The sequence below is a fragment of the Tenrec ecaudatus genome, chromosome 14 (assembly GCF_050624435.1).
Source record: "Tenrec ecaudatus isolate mTenEca1 chromosome 14, mTenEca1.hap1, whole genome shotgun sequence".
NCBI classification, from domain to species: domain Eukaryota; kingdom Metazoa; phylum Chordata; class Mammalia; order Afrosoricida; family Tenrecidae; genus Tenrec; species Tenrec ecaudatus.
The window spans coordinates 83,121,693-83,141,081 of NC_134543.1; the positions used below are offsets into that span (position 1 = coordinate 83,121,693).

At 55.2% G+C, this 19,389-nt stretch overlaps 2 protein-coding genes across 2 annotated transcripts; both read right to left on the reverse strand.

The window, feature by feature from the left end:
- Positions 1 to 1,122: 1,122 nt before the first annotated feature.
- On the reverse strand, positions 1,123 to 3,239 carry CMTM5 (CKLF like MARVEL transmembrane domain containing 5). Its single transcript, XM_075532223.1, has 5 exons — positions 3,114 to 3,239; positions 2,085 to 2,237; positions 1,492 to 1,584; positions 1,224 to 1,308; positions 1,123 to 1,136 (listed from the first exon to the last, which is right to left on the reverse strand). Exons 1-5 carry the CDS (start codon positions 3,237 to 3,239, stop codon positions 1,123 to 1,125), a joined length of 471 nt encoding a protein of 156 aa, XP_075388338.1.
- A 1,392-nt stretch (positions 3,240 to 4,631) lies between these two features.
- On the reverse strand, positions 4,632 to 8,697 carry IL25 (interleukin 25). Its single transcript, XM_075532225.1, has 3 exons — positions 8,689 to 8,697; positions 8,243 to 8,517; positions 4,632 to 4,887 (listed from the first exon to the last, which is right to left on the reverse strand). Exons 1-3 carry the CDS (start codon positions 8,695 to 8,697, stop codon positions 4,632 to 4,634), a joined length of 540 nt encoding a protein of 179 aa, XP_075388340.1.
- Positions 8,698 to 19,389: the final 10,692 nt, after the last annotated feature.

Sequence of the window (19,389 nt, forward strand, 5' to 3'; positions counted from 1 at the left end):
CTCTGACGTCCTTGCAGGTACCATCGCCTGGTCACGGGGCTGCTTGGACCCCACATTCTGCTCAAGCCGCACCCTTCAGCCTGACTTCAAGACCAGGCTCTCCTGACCACCTCCCTCTCATCCCACACCCGGCCCAAGCACAGGGGAATGGAGAGTGGGAGATGGGCGAGCCAGACCCAGAGGGAACCAGGGAGGGAACCAGCCGGTCTCGAGAGGTAGCTTGGCACATGGATGGAACCACTGAGCTAGAGCCAACTGGGAGGACCAGGGCGGGGAGGAGTGTCCTGGGCTGGGCTGTGCTGGGCTGTCAGGGGGGAAGGGGGGGTGGGCAGGGCTGCTAGTGCCCAGACTGCAGGAGGTGCCTGCACTCCTGCAGTCTGCACCCTCTCAGCTGAGCCCTCACAGGCAGACCTCGCACCTATGGCCTGAGAGGCAAGTCCCCCCCCCCCACACACACACATGCTACAAGGAAGAACTCTCCACATACCTCAGGGAGAGCCCTTTACCTCAAAGCGGCTACCAAACCTGCCTGCGCAGGTATGGCAGGTGGGCACGAAGACAGGCAGGGCTTTTGCCTTCTCAGACACACAGCTCTGCCCCCCTACACCCAACTCCCTCCCCCTGGCCACCAGTACACCACACAGTGTCCCCCGTGGCAGAGACCCGGGCTAGGAGCTTTGTGTCGGAGGATGGCTCTGGCAGCTGGGGTCCAGCCCCCACCTCCTCCCTGCGCAGACTCAGTCAGAGAAGCCCAAGAGACCATGACCTGCTGGAGGCAACATCTCCATGACTGCTCCTTGGCATTGCCCATCTGCCTGGTGTCGAGGGAAGAAAAAGACTTGGCAGTCGAATTTGAATCTGTTCATTTAAGAGTGATGGGGGGACGCTTCCTCCTAGCCCCCTCCCTGCCTCCCTCTTCCCTGTCAAGAGCTGCATCCAGAGCCAGGGCCCCCAAGTACCAAGCCCCACTGACAAGCCCCTGGCAACTTCCCAGGCCAGGTTCCATCTCTGCAGGCATCTGGGATGGTGGAGGGAGGGGGGAGACAGTGGGCAGGGAGCTGTATCTGGGCTCTCCTGTGCCCTTTGCCTGACTGGGCCGTGAGAGCCAGGTAGTCCCAGGGGTCACTGCTGGTCCCCTGTGAAGAGAAGCCAGACGGGAAGAATTCTCAGGCTGGGGCTGTTTGGGACAGGGCGTATCATCTCCCCAGGGCATGGCCACTCACCCTCGGTGGCTCTCGGGGCCATCTCCGTCTGGTAGATCTTGAAGGCATCATAAATAAAAACAGACACCAGGATGATGCCGAAAACCTGCCGGAGGGAAGACACGCCAAGACTGTCGGGCCATGGCACTGAGGAAGAGGGGATGGTCTGGGGCCAGGAGAGCCAGAAAGCTGAGTGTTGGATTTAGCTTGGGAGGTGGGGTGGGGAGACATGGACCAAGGGTGCAGCCGTCGTCGGGGCACCCGGGGAGCCCGGCAGGCCTGGACTCACAAAAGCAGCAATGGCAGCTCCATCCCGGGAGGTCACAGCGGCAAAAGAGACCACCAGGAAGATGATGGTGGCGCTGACACAGCGGAGGAAGTCCTGGGCACAGAGAGGCGAGCATGCGGAGTCAAATGGAGGGCAGGAGGGCACCACCTCGAGGTTGTTCGAGGTTGCCAGGGAGAGGCTGGATTCTCAGGCACTTTGCATACCGCGACCCCCACCATGGGTACCCCTCAGAGGGTGGAGCCAGACAAATCCTGTGTTCTCCAGGACATCCAGGGACTGGGGCACGATGGCTGAAGCCCACCTGTCAGGCCCTAGAAGTGGGGCGGGGCGGGGCTAGGCTGGGGCTTTAGACTTTTGCGAGTGGGCTGGCGGGCAAGCAGCTAAGCCCTGAGTGTCCTCTCACATTCCCTAACCCTTGTGACTGGAGTCGGAGTGGGTCAAGGCTGGCCTGGCCTGAGGACCACATTAGAGTGGGGAGCCAAGCAGGCCATGAGGACTGGGCCCAGGACACGGAGCGCAGGCCACTGGGAGAGGGGGGCTGAGCCAGAACCAGAGGGCGGAACCAGCACAGGCTGGTAGGCAGGACTCCTCACCAGGCAAGGCCAGTTCAGCCGATCAAAGCGCTGGTAGTACTGGGTGGCGTAGAGGAAGAGGAAGGCAAGTGTGATGAAGAACTCGAGCAGCGCGGCAGCCATGTAGGCGGAGATGGAGGCCGTGAAGCAGATGAAGATGATGAAGGTCAGGGCCTGCCAGACAAAGGGCCCTGCGGGATCTTTGCTTCTGTCTTCCAGGGAGTTCCTCCCTCCCCCGCTGCTGACTGTCCCCCAAGTGTCCTTAGAGGGAAGCAAGAACTCCAACCGGTCTCTGCACCCCTGGTGGCAGGAGCTACTCGCTCCATCCAGAGCAGTCTGCAGCCCCCCACTTTGCCAGCCCAGGCCCCTACCCCCTGTCCCCACCCAAGGGCCACAGCTGCCTCAGCTGCTTAAGTCCAGGGGCACCATTTGAAGGGTCAGCCAATGTGAACATTAGCCCCTGGAGCTGGAGGCTGCAGCAGACCTGGGCCCCAGGCAGACCCCTTCCCCCATAATGCTCTGCCACCCTAGACCCTGAAATTCCTCTAACAGGAGCCCTGGGCTCCAGTGGAGAGCAGGGTGTGAGTGTGTGTGTGTGTGTGTGTGTGTGTGTGTGTGTGTGTGTGTGTTGGGGGGCTCTGCACCATCCACGGCCAGGACACACTCTGCGAGGCAATTCTCAGCAACAGGGGAAACCTTGGTTCTCATGGGGAGCAAACAACAGTTAAAGCGGGGCTGCGGAAGTCTGCCCCTTCTGATGGTCGAACTCACCTAACCCATGCCTGGGAGAGACAGGCCAGCCTTTCCCCAACCCCCGGTCCTAAGCCTCACAGTCCCTCCAAGTCCCAGAGAGCAGTCCTTCCTTCAGTCTAACTTCAAGCCTTCTTGCTGCAACGGAAACTTGCCGCAGCCGCCTCCAGCTGAGGGGGCAGCAACAAGGCAGTAGCCGGCAGGAGGCAGCGGGGAGTATGCAGGGGGGTTCAGAAAGCTTGGAGAGGCACTGCAAGGTGGGAGCCAGGGGCTGGATTGGGAGTGGGAGGCGATGGTTACCAGCTCGGTTTCCAGCAGGATCCCTCTGAGGGAAGAGAGGAAGGTCTTGTCCAAGGCGAAGCCCTGCAGCCCCGCTGCGGCCCCCTCCTCGGGGTGCCAGTCCTGGGGCTCTCGAGCACCCGGCATCTCTGTCGGGCCCACTAGGTACAGCCCCCACACACACCACCACCACTCTGCAGGCTGGGAAGCAAAACTATGAGCTGGCAGGCTGGGCAAGTGAACGGAAGCAGGAAGGTGCTGAGTCCAGGAGGTCTGAGGGGCCCCAGAAGGTGGCTGTTGGGGAGGCTGCCCAGATGGGCCCTCGCCACCCAGAGCACCCCCAGGGTGCCTGCGCCAGCCACGCTAGGACACAAGGGGTGGGCGGGGAGGTGGCTACGCCCTCCCCTGACTTCTAGCCGACCCAGTCCTGAGAAGGGGATGGGAGAGAGGAGGAGGTCCCCGAAAACCTGGGAGGAGCTGGGAGGCAAGCCAAGAAACCAGAGGAGGATGGGGTGCTCCCCTAACGACCTAAGTCTGAAGAAGCAGCAACAGCCCCCCCACTTCCCCTAACCCTAACTCTCTTCCTTGGCACCTCCCTCTCCTTATCCTTTTAGGGAGGGTAAGAGCTGAGGCCTAGAGCAGGCAGCATCGGCCCCCCCTTCCCCCCCCACACTCCCCTTCAGGAACGAGCAGTCGCCGCCAGGACCGGAGGACAAAGGCAGATTGTTGGAGACAAGGGGGCGCTGTGTGGCTGGGGCGCACGGTGCCTCAATAGGCCTCTGTGTCTCCCGCATGCGGGGAGGGCGGCTGGTCCCCACCGGGGCTGGGGCGCCGGAGAGGGAAATGGCCGGAATTCCAGCAGACAGCCAATTGGCAGGGCGGGCTGTAGGTGAGGCCGAGGTGGGCAGGCAGGGGGTATCTAGGGCCCAGAGATGCCAAAGAGAAGTCCGGGGCATTTTCAGATAACAGGTGGTTTATTTGAAGGAGTGTCTCCGTGCTCGAAGCAGCCCTGTGCAGACCAGGAACGGTGAGCCCAGAGCGCACAGTCACAGAGTCGGAACCGCGCGAGTGGCTGGCCGATGGCGCAAACACACAGAGGAGCGGGAACAGAGGCCCCGGCCGGCCGACACCCGGGGCATATTCAGAAAGTGCCTGTGCTGTGCCAGGGCCGCGGGAATGGGAGGACAGGAGCGGTGGCCGCCGGAGAGAGAAGTGACAGGCCTCGGAAGGCCTTTCAGAGAGGACATGGGCAGCGCCGCGGGGACACCAGCCAGCAGCGGCCATAAGCAGCAGCTAACAACCCCCACCCCAACCCACCCCCAGCCCCGCCCTCATCACTTCGCCCTACTATTCAGTCTTCTCTAAAAAGTGCAAACGTGCAGGTGGACCCCAGAAGCCTCCACCCCACCCCCTGTCCCAGGATCCTGCAGATCCTTGGAGGTGGCTTTCAAGGGGCTGAGCATTTGGGAGTCCTTGTCCCAGAGGTGCCAAGAGTAGTGTCGCCGTTTCCGATGAGGGTGTGGCCTTGGGCGGGCTCCACTAGGCCATCACTCTGGGCCGGACGCACACACAGGCCAGCGAGACACGGTAGAGTCTGCGCTCCAGGCAGTAGCCGTTGTGGGCACCCTGCTTTCTGTGGCACCGGCGCCGGTAGAAGACAGTCTGGTTGTGGTAGAGCAGCTCCGAGTTGCCCAGGGGGTTCATGTGGGTGCCTGTCTGTAGGCTGACACAGTGTGGGCACAGGCAGCGGGCGTGGTACAGGTCCTGGGGGAACCGGTTCAAGTCTCTGTCCAACCTGTGAGGAGATCACAGCGGTGTCAAAGAGGAGGTGGTGAGGAATGTACTGGGCGACACTGTCAGACGCCACAATGCCTGCCTATCAAATCTCTGAAGCCTCTCCGTCGCTTAGTGCTTTTAATAAAAATATCTCTGGAATTAGTTTCGTTAGCCCAGCCTGCATGATCCGCTATACCTACAAGGCTGAAACTCTAGGCGAATTCACGTTTTTTAACCTTCTAATTCACTCCAGTTAGCACTGGTCCTTATTGCCCAATTATATGGGGAAAGGCAAAGCTTTCTCCTTCCATGAAGAGTGACATTCTCAGAACCCCACAGGGACAGTTCCACCCCGTCCTATAAGGCACTGACTGGATGGCAGTGAGGGAGATACGGACCAAGCAGGGACTGTTGTTTGGACGTTGCTGGCATTTTTATCATCACTGATTTCAATTGATTTTCTGATGTTTTACTATAATATACGGTCCTTGCTATGTGTGACCCTTTATCAATAACTTTTTTCGAGAATAAAGTTGCAATTAAAAGCAAAAAAGGAAAAAGGTGTTTCTGCTGGGTTTCTAATCATGTTGTGATTCAATGTGGGAAAAGCTTACGAAAACAGTTTCGTTGTTGGTCTTCAGATAATCTAAGAAATCTCACATTGAAGCAACTTTTAAAAAATCCAAACCCACTGCTGGCATCGTGTCCATTCCAACTCCCAGTGAGCCGGCATTGGGCGACTCCAGCTTCACAGAAACAGACAGCCTCGTCTTCCACCCAAGGAGCAATTAGCGGGTTTGAATCACCAACCTCAAAATTAGCATTCAACTTACCATATATTGTTCTGTGATTAAAATCGGTCCTAACTGTTACTAAAGATTCTGTAGGATTTGGTCTAGGCTCCACTAAGCCATCACTGTGTTGCCCAGCACATACTTTGGAAGAGGTTTGGGGTTGGGGGTTGACACCCTGAGCTAGTTCTCTGGGTGAGACTAACTGCAGGATTGCCTGTGGGGTGCCTCTCCTCAGGGCTTGGAGGGCAGAGGAAGAAAACAGTGTGGTAGCACCAGCTCTGGCAGCAACTTGCCTAACTTTGAACAAATCACTGCCTCCTCTCCAGGACTATTGTCCCTCAGTGCAAATGACAATAAAATAAACTCAACTCTCTGCCATCGAGTTGATTCCAACTCACCCTGTAGGACGGGGTAGAACTGGTCCTGTGCATTTCTAAGAACTCTTTATGGGAGCAGAAAGTCTCACCTTTCTCCTGGGGAGTAGCTGATGGTTTCAAACTGTTGACCCTGTGGTTTACAGTCCAGTGCATAACCACTATGCCAAGTGGTTCCCAACTAATCCAGAGGCCCTGGGTAGCAGGGAAGGTGAGCAAGCAGGAGCCTGAGCCACTAGCAGGCCAGCTTGGCCGCTGTCAGACATTTTATATACCGGGCTGTGGAATGAGGGTTTCTTTTTATCATTATTACTGCTTTGTTCGTTTTCTTTTCTTATCTATGCACAAAAGAGTATAAACTGAGGACTAATAGCGTCTCTCCTCACCAGTTCCACTCCCCAGAGGAAGCCACTGGCCACAGCTTCCTGAAAGGCCTTCCAAACCCTGTCCCTGTGTGCTGGAAGCTCAGGTGAAAGCGTGTGAAAAAAGAGATTCCTTTATTTCTAAAGGATTTTAGGGCCAAGGAATGATTCGAAAGCCACTAACAAGTAGAGGTTCCAAAGGCCAGGGACCCCAGGATCCCAGCAGGAATCAGCCCCTGGGTTGTAGGACCATCTCCAAGCAGGCAAGCCCTGGCAAAGGGCCTGAGCTGCCACAGCAGTGCCCCAAGGGGGTCCCCTGGGAAACAGAGGAGCTTGAGAATGGGGGCTGTGGGGAAAGAGGCTCCGTGGCTAAGTGGAGGGGCCCTGGGGGCATAGTGGTCATGAGCTGGGCTGGTTTCGGAAAGGTCAGTGGTTCGCAGCCACCTCTGCTCCTTGTGAGGAAGACGGAGCTTTCCCTCCCAGCAGCGGTTCTACCCTGTCCAGTGGGGTCGTTCTAAGTCAGCATCCACTTGGTGGCAGTGAGTTTGGTTTGGTTTAGCGTCTAAGCGAGTTTGTGAAACACTGCGTGGAATAGCTTCTGTTCTTTGTCCCTTCCTGCAGCCACCCATGCGCTGGGGCCTTACGGAGCTCTCAGAGGCAAGAGCAGGGGCAGCCTTTCCCAAACCTACGGGACCTTGTCCCTTCTTTCTGAGCGGCAGCTTGTGGAACTCGTATTGCCCAGCACAGACTTTGGAAAAGGCTCACAACCTTCCAAAGTGGGGCTGGGACCGCAGCTGAGTCAGCCAGCAATGGCTCCCAAGGGGTCCCACCCCATAGGACTTGGCCCAGAATCTAACCCGCCCACCCTCTGAGACTCCTCCAAGGCCTAGCGGCGTGGCGTCTCCACCCTGGTCCTAGTCTCCATTACAGTGAAACCGCTGTCTACTGCTCCGAACTTCACCCACCCCACCCTCCACCCCAAACCCAGGCCAGGCCAAAACGAGCCCTGGAGGAAGTGGGGACAGACACTTGGTAAAGACACAAGATAGAAACAAAAATGTGCTGGGAGCTTTAAGATCCTAATTTCTAGCACTTTCCTTCTTTCTTGGTACTTTGAATTTCAATGCTTCCTAATATTTTTTCACCTCATGGCCCCAAAAGAGAATTATACTAGTGGTGTGCAGAGGGAAAGAAGACAGCTCGTGACCACAGAGAACCAGCCATCCAGCTGCCCACAGAGGCTGAGAGACTTCACTCTCTCAGGAGACGTGGGATCCGCTCTGGGCCGGGGACCGGTGGCACTGAGTCTCTTGGTGCCTATGTTATCCCATCACCCCTGGTACTTAGGTCCAAAAACATGGCTGCCGTAGGGTCAGGACATGAGGAAGCCACAATTCCTGTTCTCAGTACAGATGTGTGTATACATTCGCTGATTTCATCTGCATATTAGTCTATGGGATGGTATGCCTATTTTACAGATGGGGCAGGGGGGAACCAAAGACCTGGTCATTGGTCCACGTTCACCTAGTGAGAATCAGAGCTAGAACTAAAGTCCTGGCCTTGCCTAACTCCTAAATGCTATGGCCTCTAGAGGTTAACTGAAGGAAGGTCAGCTGGGCTTAGGGTGCTCTGGTGGAGCAAGGGTTAAGCACTTGGCAACTATCCAAAAGTGAGTGGTTGGAAGAAAAGACGTGCTCCCCGAAATAGTACAGCCCAGGAAGGGGATTCTGGGAGGCAGAATCAACTCAATGGCAGCCAATACCCGTGGGCTGGACTGGAGTAGGGCGCCCCACAGCCCTCCCCTACATCTTGACCGGCACCCGAGGGGCAGACTGCAGACTCACTCATATCTCCAAGGGGAGATGGCCCTGCTGTTCAGGGGCCCATCCTCGCTGGCCCGGCAGGACTCCTCATGGTAGGCGAGGTTGGCTGTCTCCGGAGGGACCACCACCACGGGGTCCCCCTTCAGCCACTCGTCCAAGAGGTCTTGCCCTTGGCTGGAGCAGCAGCTGGCCTGGTGGGAGCTGTCCTTCCGGATCCGCACACTGAAGGTGTTGGTTCCCATCACCATGGTCAGGAGGGCAACCACCTGCAGGAAGAGGCCAGTGAGAGAGCTGTCCTCATGCAATCAGGGGCCCTCTGCCCTCGCCTCCACCACTCTGCCAGCTGCTCCCCACATCCAGGTTTCCACCTCCCCAGCCCCAGACCAGGGAGCTTGGCCTGACTCCACCCTGAGCAACACCTGTGCTCCTTCCGAGCTCTCACCTGGACCAGCCCTCCGCATGCCTACCTTGAACATGCTGGCTGCCCACTGTTCAGCCTCTAGGCGCTCATGGACTGGCACGCAGGGCCTTGTGGCTGCAGGTTGACTGGAGCAGTTGAGCGTCCCGGTTTTATTTTGAGCAAACTTGTTTTGCTTATTCAAATTTATTTCCACTACCTTTTGGAGGACGTGCCCTGAGATTAAAAAGACAAAGCAAAACAAAACAAAAAACCGGAAAGTGTTGCCAAAAGTTGCTCAAAGTGCCCTCCTCATGGAAGTGGTGGTGTGCTTTACGTGATAGCCTCGTGACCTATTGGGCAAACTCTGCTCTCTGCTCTTTTCTGCGTGGGGTTAAAGCAGGGGTGTCCCAGCCGGTCGTGCCTTTGTGGGCATTCTAGGAATGCCCCTGCTTGGCTTCGGGCCAAAATCAGGCACTGCATCTCACTCTGGGGTCACCCCCAGAGACCCCACTCTTCCATTTCTGCAGCTCCCGGGCTCCTTCCCCCACCCCCCACTTCCTTCACCCTAGACCTCCTCCTGATGGCCCACCTTGGTGAGCACTCCCTCCCCTTCCCACTCTCCTGGGCTCCCCCTCCCTTTTGGTTTCTGGCCCCTTCCTCACCTAGCATGGTTCCAAGTTCCATGCCCCCTATCCCCACCTCTCATCTGTGAGCGCTCCTCCATTTTGAATTACCTGCTCACCCACCCTTGACCTTCTCTTTGCCCTCTGCAATGGTCCTGCCCATGCCCACCCTTTGCTCCCCCTTCCCCTAAGCCGGAGGAGCACTGGGGAAGCAGTGGTTCTGTGGGGAAAGGCTAGACTTTCTCCTCCCCAGTGACAGTCTCAGAAACCCACAGGGGGCATTTGACCCTGTCCTCTAGGGAACAGGGTCACTACCAGTCGGCGTCAACTCGATGGCAGTGAGACGCAGAGGGAGACAAGTCTAACCCCATAGCATGGCCAGGAGGGCCCTGACGCCATCCTTTTGTTGCGAATCTGGAGGAAGAAACTGTGGGTACTACTCCCTTGACCTAAATATGAGGGAGGAGAAGGGGCGTGAGACCCAATAGGAGGTCCCAGCTCCAGGGGCCAACCTGTCCCCAGCCTCACTGGCAGGGCCTCGGGAGCAAGGGCTGGCTTATGATAGCCGGTGCTCTCAGGCGGGCAGTCAGCTCCCTCAGCCTCAGCCTTCCCAACTCCAGCGGCCCTGCTGGCCAGGAGGAAGTGTGTGTGTTGGGGCCCAAAGCTGAGCAGGACCCCAGAGACACAGGCCTTCCGGGTTCGTCCCCTTCATGCCCACCATGACCCCTCTCACCCCACACCCACGCTCCCTCCCCCCCCCCCCGGTCCCCCGCCATGCCAACACACTCATACACAGACATGGTATCTGGAATGATGTTTACTGCTTTGCATGTGCTTTCCCTTAGGAAATACTCCTCTGGTAACCAGGGACTCGGGGAATAAACAGAGAGTCAGACTCATTTAAATCGTAGTAAAGGGGAATCCTTTCAAATGCTCCCAGGCAAAGCAGCCCCAAAGCAAAGGAGGGACTGAGTCAAGGGGCTGTCTGGAGAACTGACGGGGGGTGTGGGGGGGCAGGAGGACACTGAGTCTTGGGGCAAGGTGGGGCACAAGGGACAGGGGTGGTGGCTGGGAGAACAGAAATTCTTCAGAGAAGCAATGAGACCAGCCAGCACTACCCCAAACAATAGCCCCCACCTCCACCCCCATGAGCCCAGGTCCCTCCCCTCCTTACAGTGCAGGCCTCCACTCCGAGCACCTTTCATGTACCAGGCATGTCACTAAGTCCTGTGCCCGCATCCCCTCCCATCAGCCTCGCCACGAAGCCACAAGCTGAGGACCATTACCCTCCTTTTGCAGCTGGGGAAACATGCAGAGAAATGGAGTAACCCACCCCAGGCCACCAGCACAGGGAAAGGGGGTCCTTGCATTTCATTCTTTCTCACCTGGCACTAGATTGGGACAGGCCTCACATGCAGCTGCCCAAGGCCGCAGGACATTCTTGCCCACGTAGGCACTCAGTCCTGGTGGCTAGGACCCACTGCTCCAGCTCCCTAGCCTGTGGTGCCAACAGTGGCATCTGGCCACCTCAGCACCACCGCTGTCCAGGCACAGGACAAGCTTTTAGGGAGCAATACTGTTACACCTCATATGCATGTGAAAAGTTGGACACTGACTAAGGAATACTACAGAAGAATCGATGCATTTGCACTGTGGTGCTGGCGAAGACTAGTGAGCCCCGTGGACGGCCAAAAGAACACACACATCTGTCTTGGAAGAAGTACAGCCAGGATACTCCTTAGAAGCAAGGAGGGAAAGACTTCATCTCACATACTCAAAGGAGACCAAACAAACACTCACCATGGCCATCGAGTCCCTGTGAGTTTCCAGGAGTAGAAAGCCCAGTCTTATTCCTGCAGAGGGGCCTGGTGGTCTTGAACTTCGGACCTTTCCCTTGCTTATGGCAGCCTAACATGTAATCACTCTGCCACCAGGGCTCCTTCCAGACCGACCAGTCCCTGGAAACGGACATCAGGCTGGGTAAAGTGGAAGGACAGTGAAAAAGAGAAAGGCCTCCAATGAGATAGACAGACACAGTGGCCCTGACGAGGGTTCAGACGTAAGAACAATTGTGAGGATGGGGTGGGACCATTCTGTTGTGCCGAGGTCCCTGTGAGCGGGAACCCTCTCCATGAGAATAACTGTTTCCAAAGAACGGGGTCCCTGCTGGTCTCCCCAGAACCAAATCAGAAGCTCAAGGCCAGGGGTGCAGAACTAAAGCCTAGCGTTGGCCAGGATCTCTGGATCTTGATCCAGGTCCAGGAAGGAGCTCCAAGAAGCTAGACATGACTCCTGCTACTTGTTTCACTTGCTAACACTGCAGAAAGGGTGCCCATCGGGCTGCGGGGCAATATCCCACAGGAGAGACTTTTAGGGGACTCTTTTGCCCCTTGGCATAGTGATTACACAGTGGGCTAACCACAAAGTCAGCGGTTCAAAGCCACCAGCCACGCTGCAGAAGGACGAGGCTTTCTACTCCCTTAAAGACTTACAGTCCTGGGAACCCACAGGAGCCATTCTACCCTGTCCATGAGGGTCACTGAGTCAGAATGGAGTCCACGCCAGTGAGTTTGGGGTTTGGGAGTTTGCTCCCATTGCCATGCCCTTCTCGGAGGTGAGCACAGAAGGGCAGAGGAAGGAGCCCCCAAGCAGACGATCTCCCTGTGGTTAGCTTTTACCACTCCTGGATGACCAGGTCTGACCTATGCTCTGAGCCACACACACAGCCCCACCCCCACCCATTTGTTCTGTCTGTGCCCTTATCTCAATTGCAGCCTTGTGGGATCCCTGGGTTGACTCCGTGCCATGAGAAACATTTTCCGCAGGGCTTTCCCCATGAGGTGGCGGGTTTTGGAATCCCTGAGTCACCTTAGCTTCCAGGGAATACTTGGGGGCGGCAGTAGGAAGAATTCTGGAGGTGATGTAAGCACTTGATATCAAGGGTACCCTCCCAAAGTGCCCCTGCCCGCCTCCCCGGTCACCTGACCTGTCATCCAGAAAGGGTTTGATGGGATTGCTAGTCCTGTTACCCCAGGAAAGAGTTTAGCACCTAAGAGGAAACGGCAGGGAAACGGGATGGCATGCATGCCACCTTTGGCCTGGAAAAAGCTCCTGGGGCTAGCAATGAGCTAGAATATGGCTGGCCGGTCCCTTCCCAGAAAGATACTCAAGTCCTCACCTGCTGCCTGGAATTCTCCACCTGCATCTGACCAGCTCTTGACCTTGGACCCTCTCTGGTCCTCTGTCCTTATCTGTAGATGCAGGGAGAAGGGGACCGGGTGACCTGGATGGACACAAAGGTGCCAACCAGCTTAGCTGCTCTGGACCTCAGCTCCTGAAACAGTGCTGTCTGCCCCTGGGCGCAGCAGGGTTTGCTGAGGCTCGAAGGTGAACCCGGAGACAAGTTGCTACAATCTGGAAAATCAGCTGCACCTGTTGGTAAATAAATAAATAGGTAGTGCCCTCATCCTCCCACGACACTGCCCTCCGGTGACTTCCGTGAAGGAAGGAGTCTCGTACTGGGATCCCGTGACTGAAGGGTGAATGTCTGAGCATCGTGGCTCCTGGGATCTGGCTTGAACGTTCGTTGCGGGATTTGGATGAGTAGGATTCGGATGAGTCACAGTACTGGCTGCTCTTCCTCCATCCATGGGCCCCTGGTGGCATAGTGGGTTACTCGTGGGGCTGCGAGCTGCAAGAGCAGCAGTTCAAAACCACTCATCCCTCAGCAGGAGAAAAGCAAGGCTTTCGACTGCGCTACAGAGTGCCAGTCTTAGAAAGAAACCCACCGGGCAGTCCTCCCCTGTCCCACAGGGTTGCCATCATTTGGAATCGACTCAATCGCAGTGCGCTTGGGGTTTTTGATCCTCCGTCTCCCACCGGATCATCGATGTTACTGCCCTCGAAAAGCTCCCTTAGGTGTGCATTGGACACCACCCCACGTGCTTTAGTAGAAACAATGCGGCACCCTAGAATTTAGGGGTAGATAAGCTTTAAATGGCGTCTCCTAACAGCCACGCCATCGGCAATCTGTGCGTGTGACCTTATTTGGAAAAACTATCTTTGCGAATCTACTTCAATTAAGGCTCTTGGGGTGAGAGACAGTCCTGGGTTACCTGGGAGGGCTTTGAAGCCACTGGCAAATGCCCTTGTAAGGCGAGGAGAAGGCACAAGCCTAGAGAGAGGACCTGGTGAAGGTGAAGGAAGAGATTAGGTTGATGTGGTTGGCAGGGAGCCAGCAGGTGAGGGCGGAAGGGACTCTCCCTCACACCCACCACAGGGAACCAACCTGTGGAAGATTTCAGACTTCAAGCCTCTGCAACAAGGCACCCTGGTGGGGATGCCGCACTGAAGCACTCCACTCGCTGCTAACCGAAAGGTCCATGGTGTGAACCCACCCAGAGGCTCTTGGGGAGAAAGAGGTGGTCACAGCCCAGAAAGGCCTGTGGGGCAGTTCCCTTCTGTCACAGGGGTCCCTCGGCGCTGCAATGGGCTCAGCCGCACACATGGACGACACGCTTCGTAGCGACAAGGACACATGTCTTCGGCCTGAAGCCATCCAATCGGTGGGAACTTGCTGCAGCAGCCCTAGGAGCCCCATCCCTGCCCCATACTCCGCTGTATCCTCTGGATACCGGTCATTTTCTTTGTCTCAATGTATTTACCTGTTTAGAGACTTCACATAAGTGGACTCAGACAATATTTGTCTTCCGGGTCTGGTTTCTTTCCCCGGCATAACGTTTTCAAGGTTCCCCCATGTGGTAGCATGTATCAGATGTTCATTTATCTTCATGACTGAATAGCATGTACCACAAGTCATGTATACGGTCATTCATCTGTTGATGGGTGCTTGGGTGTGGTGGCTACATCATTTCAATATCGCTCAAGTGAACCCAGTCATGACACAGGATGAATCAAAGAATTCTAGTGAGCAAGACAAAGAGAGCAAAAACAAGTAAGAAAGGCAAAGAGAGCGGGCAACTCCCTTTGCCCAGCATAAGGTCCTCAGAGAGGGCCCTGGATTTCTGAGCTCTGCTCTATAGGCATTGCCGCCAATGCTCATTCATCCACTCAACTCTTTGCTGAGCACTGGTTATTCCCCAGAACTAATCTAAATGCAAGGACTGCAGAGCAGGAGCCGAATGAGGACCCTCCCTTGTCCCACTGTCAGGGATCAGAGGAAACCGATGATAAACAAGGAGACAAGATCATTTCTGGGAGCGGTGAGTGCTCAGAAGAAATAGAAGTCATGTTAGAAGACGGAGCGGTACCGTCGGGGGAGAGGACATAACTTTAACTTGGAAAGCCAGGAGAGACCTTGTTGAGGGTGATGAATTTGACGGGGTGATGGACAGAGTCGGGGTTGGGGCGTGTTCTCAGCAAACAGAACCAGATGTGTGCAGGTCTGGTGGTGGGAGAGAGCCTGGCAGATCTGCGAACAGAAAGGATCGTGTGGGTGAAAAGCACAGAAGAGAGGGGAGAAAGGGGACAGGAGAGGTTCGTAGAGACCAGGTCACATGTGGTCTGACGGCTGTGATGGAGCATTTAGGTTTTCCTTCAAGTGGGAAGGTTTAAACTGGATTCTCGCATAATCCACAGGCTGTGAGAAACTTGAGGGCAGGCCCCGTGTCCTTTGGCACCAAATAATATCCACATGGCTGGCAGCAAATAACAAAATAATAGCTGTTTGTATCCAACAGTTATACATCTTAGGCCAGGCACTTAGGGCTCTTAGCCCTCTGCCCTCACGCGAAGCCGAGGCGGTAGGTTTCCTTCTTAGGCCCATTTTACTGCCAGGGAACCAGAGGCTCCGAAGGTCACGTCACATGATGTGGTTACCGCGCTCACCTGGAACCAGGATGAGAACCTTCGAAAGCTGGGTGCTATGGGGAGGGAGGACTGGAGAGCCCACTGAAGAACTCACGCGCGCCAGAGAGGGTTGAGGTAGCAGGAAGAACAAGAGCAAGTCCCAAAGTCATGGGGTATAGGAAGGAAGACGCCCAGCTGGTTAGATCTTGCTGGGGAGGAGAAAGAGTGGGAAAGGAGACTGGAGCCCCCAAAGCCAGAAGGGGTTCTTGTCTTTCTAGTCCTTGAATCCAAGGGCAGACCCTGAAACTGAGGACAGCTGGGCAGCAGTCCACCAGGGTAGACTGAGTCTGAGTTTTCTGTAACCTGTAACCCAGAGCTCTCCCTGAACAAGTACAACCCTCAAGGAACTCACTGCCATCGAGTCGATGCCCACTGAGAGCAGCCTGAGAGGGCGAAGGAGAAATGGCCCGGTGGGTTTGCATTTCCTCTCCATTCCCTGCTCAGCACAGTCTTTGTTAGAGATGAGGGACTGAGACTCAAAGATGTACATAACCTGACCAAGGTCACACGGCTAGGAAACCAGGCGTCCTACCCCACACCGACTGGCTCCAGTCATGCCTGGGGACTCCAGAACACAGCCGTATGTACCCTTGGTTTACACTCTGACACCTCTCCGACATTTCCCCAGACCCTGTGCTATGGACAGAACCCTGCCCCGCCTTCGCCCTCAGTCCTGAGCCGCCAGTCTTCCCTGACCCTTCACCAGCCTCATTTATTTCCCCTTCAGCCAGTCACCATGTTCCTCCCCAGAGACAGGGTTTCCTGCCCACCCCCACCTTGGACCCCAATTTGCTTGGACAGTCCTCTGACCAGAGACCATCTCTTTACTCCCCAGCAGTGAAGTCTCTATGCTCCACGTGGCCAGACCCGCCTCCCCAGGGCTGGGGTCTGGAGGAAGTTGGAAAACTTTTCCTAGTGGCTACCTCAGACCAGGGGGGGAAAGGGAGATGAGAGCTCTCCTTTCAGATTTCTCTGTTCCAGTGGCTCTGCTCCTTTAAAGATGGACAGTGTCAGCCACCCCGGGAGCGGCTCTACTCTGCCCTGCGTCCTGTGAGACTGGGCTGGACAGCAGTGAACAGGAAGCATGCTGCCCTAGTGTTGTGGGTTAGGTGTTAGGCTGCTAACTGAAAGCCAGAGGTTCAAACCCACCAACTGCTCGGAGGGAGAACGATGAAGCTGTCTGCTCCCATGAGGAGCCCTGGTGGTGCACTGGTTACATGTTGAGCTATGACCTGCAAGGTCCACAGTTTGAAACTCACCAGCCGCTCCTCAGGAAAAGACAGGGCTTTCTACTCCCATGAAGAGTTAAGTGTCTCCGAAACTCACTGGGCTGGTTCTAGCCTGTCCTACAGGGTTGCTATGAGTCAGCATTGGCTCGGGGGCAGTGAATTGGGTTTGGGGTTTTGTCTGCTCCCATAAAGATGTACAGTTCCTGAAATACTCTGGAGGGTCACTGTGAGTCAGAATCTGCTTGATGGCAATGGTTTTGGGGGGGTTGTTGTTTTTTTCTTGAATGTGTCCTTTAATGACTATACAACAGGGAGAAAAGTCTTCAACAAGCAATTGGCGAATAACCAGAACACAACGGAATGCAGTTTTCACTTATCAGGTTGGTTAATAAGACAACAGAGTAGAAGGGAATTGGAAAGATGATAAGAAACTTGACGCTTTCATACACTGTGATGACATGAATTGACACAACATTTCAGAGTAGCAATGTGTATGAAAACCATTTCAATTTCTATCATGTTTGGATTTTTTTCCAGCAGGCACACATTGCTTTTGCAATAACAACAACACAAATAGGTACTATTCTGAATGTACCGACCTTGACTTTTTTTAATCGTTTTATTAGGGGCTCATACAACTCTTATCACAATCCATAAATGTATCGATTGTGTAAAGCACATTTGTACATTCATTGCCCTTATCATTCTCAAAACATTTGCTCTCCACCTAAGCCCTTGGCATCAGGTCCTCTTTTTTCCCCTCCCTCCCCGCTGTCCCCTCCCTCATGAATCCTTAATAATTTATAAATTATTTTTTTGTCATATCTTTCTCTGTCCAACATCTCCCTTCACCCACTTTTCTGTTGTCTGTCGCCCAGGGAGGAGGTTATATATAAATCCTTGTAATCAGTTCCCCCTTTCCAACCCACCCTCTCTCCACCCTCCCAGTATTACCACTCACCACACTGGTCCTGAAGGGATCATCTGCCCTGGATTCCCTGTGTTTCCAGTTCCTATCTGTACCATTGTATATCCTCTGGTCTAGCCAGACTTGCAAGGTAGAATTGGGATCATGATAGTGGGGGGAGGGGGGGAGGAAGCATTTAGGAACCAGAGGAAAATTGTATTTTTCATCTTTGCTACATCAAACCCTGACTGGCTCATCTCCTCCCTGAGACCCTTTTGTAAGGGGATATCCAGTAGTGGCCTACAAATGGGCTTTGGGTCTCCACTCCACACACACACCCCATTCACTATGGTAAGATTTTTGTTCTGATGATGCCTGATACCTGATCCCTTCAACACCTCGTGATCGCACATGCTGGTGTGCTTCTTCCATGTGGGCTTTGTTGCTTCTGAGCCAGATGGCCACTTGTTTACTTTCAAGCTTTTAAGACCCCAGACGCTATATCTTTTGATAGCCGGGCACCATCAGCTTTCTTCGCCACATTTGCTTATGCACCCATTTGTCTTCAGGAATCGTATCAGGGAGGTGAGCACACAATGATATGATTTTTTGTTCTTTGATGTCTGATATCTGATCCCTTCGGCACCTCGTGATCACACAGGCTGGTGTGCTTCTTCCATGTGGGCTTTGTTGCTTCTGTGCTAGATGGCCGCTTGTTTACGGTTTGGGGGTTGTTTTATTATTTGGATGCCATCCTACTGGCGTCTGATCTGTTCAAGATTTCCAGCCTCAGATGCACCTCATCTCTAAGGTTCTCAAAAGTGCCCAGCCAAGGCAATGCGGGCTCTGAAGCAGGCTCTGTGAAAGATTTAAGTATGGGGTGGGGGTAGCATTTGTTCAAGCCCTCGGTTTCATAAAGGGCCTTAAATTCAGACTTCTGGTGTTATCTTCAGAAAGATGAGGCTTTCTACTCCCATAAAGATTTATCGTCCACAAAACCCGCAGGTGCAGTTCTGCCCTGTCCTACAGGGTGGCTCCGAGTGGGAGTTGGCTGGATGAGTCTTCTGTTTTCTCTCCTAATGAGGTTATACACAGTCGTTGTCTATTTTATGCGGTTGAAGTCTAATTTGTTCAGTGTAAACCCAAACTCACTGGCATCCAGTCGATTTGGACACATTCCTATAGGGCAGAGGAGAGCTGGCGCACAGGGTTTCCAAGACAGGTGGTAACCTGCACACTCTTGTGTTGGCAGCCCAGCTCCCTACTTTTCAAGGGCAGGAGGCTCTCAATAGGAGTCAGGATCCCCTAGGCCCAAAGAAAGAGGCCCAAGGAGAGGAAGGTCGCCAGAGAAGAAATGGACTGCTGAGAGGTGTGCGGACCCCAAGAGTCCTGTCCTTTGAGCTGAAACTCCTGGGGGATAGATCACAGTATCCTTCTCTGTCCGTGGTCCCCACACCTGTTCCTCCCCTGCGGCACGAATAAGCCAGAGCGAGGGCGGGAGACAGGCCCAAACAGGCAGCGTGTGACACGTTGTCCAACCGGCCCTCGGGCAGCTCTGGGGCCCAGCTTCAGGTTCTCCCACCAGGGTCAGAATCTCAGAATCCCTGTCCAGTCCCTGAGTCCGACCTCGAAAAGCCTGCCATCCCTGCGGGGGCGACAATAAGAGAAGGGAGAGGTTCCTCTCAGAGCACCCCAGCTAGCGGAAGGAGCTCCCTCCCTCCCACGGGAGACAGATGTGGGGCTAATGAAAGGGAGCCAGAGAGGCGCGCGCGCGGAGCTGGAGGGGGGCGTGGCGCAGAGAGGAAAGTTCTGGGAGGGGTGTTGGGGCGGGGGGGGGGGGCCGCTGACCAGACCACCCAGAGGGCCCCTACAAAGTCGGGAAGCAAGAGGTGGGTGCCCAGTGGGCTGAGAGAGGGCGTGCCGTTTGGCCCAAGGGTCCCGAGCTGAAACTCAACACTTGGCTGAGCAGGGAGCGTCCTTCTTTCTCCTCCGCCCCCTCCTTTCCCCTCCCTTCTCCCCTCCTTCTTGTTCTTAATCCCCAGGACCAGCTCCGCCAGGGGAGGAGGAAGCCACTGCTTTGAGAGGCAGCCTGGAGCCCGGGAAGGGGAGGGTAGCCGCGAGCAGGGGGTGAGCCTAGGGAT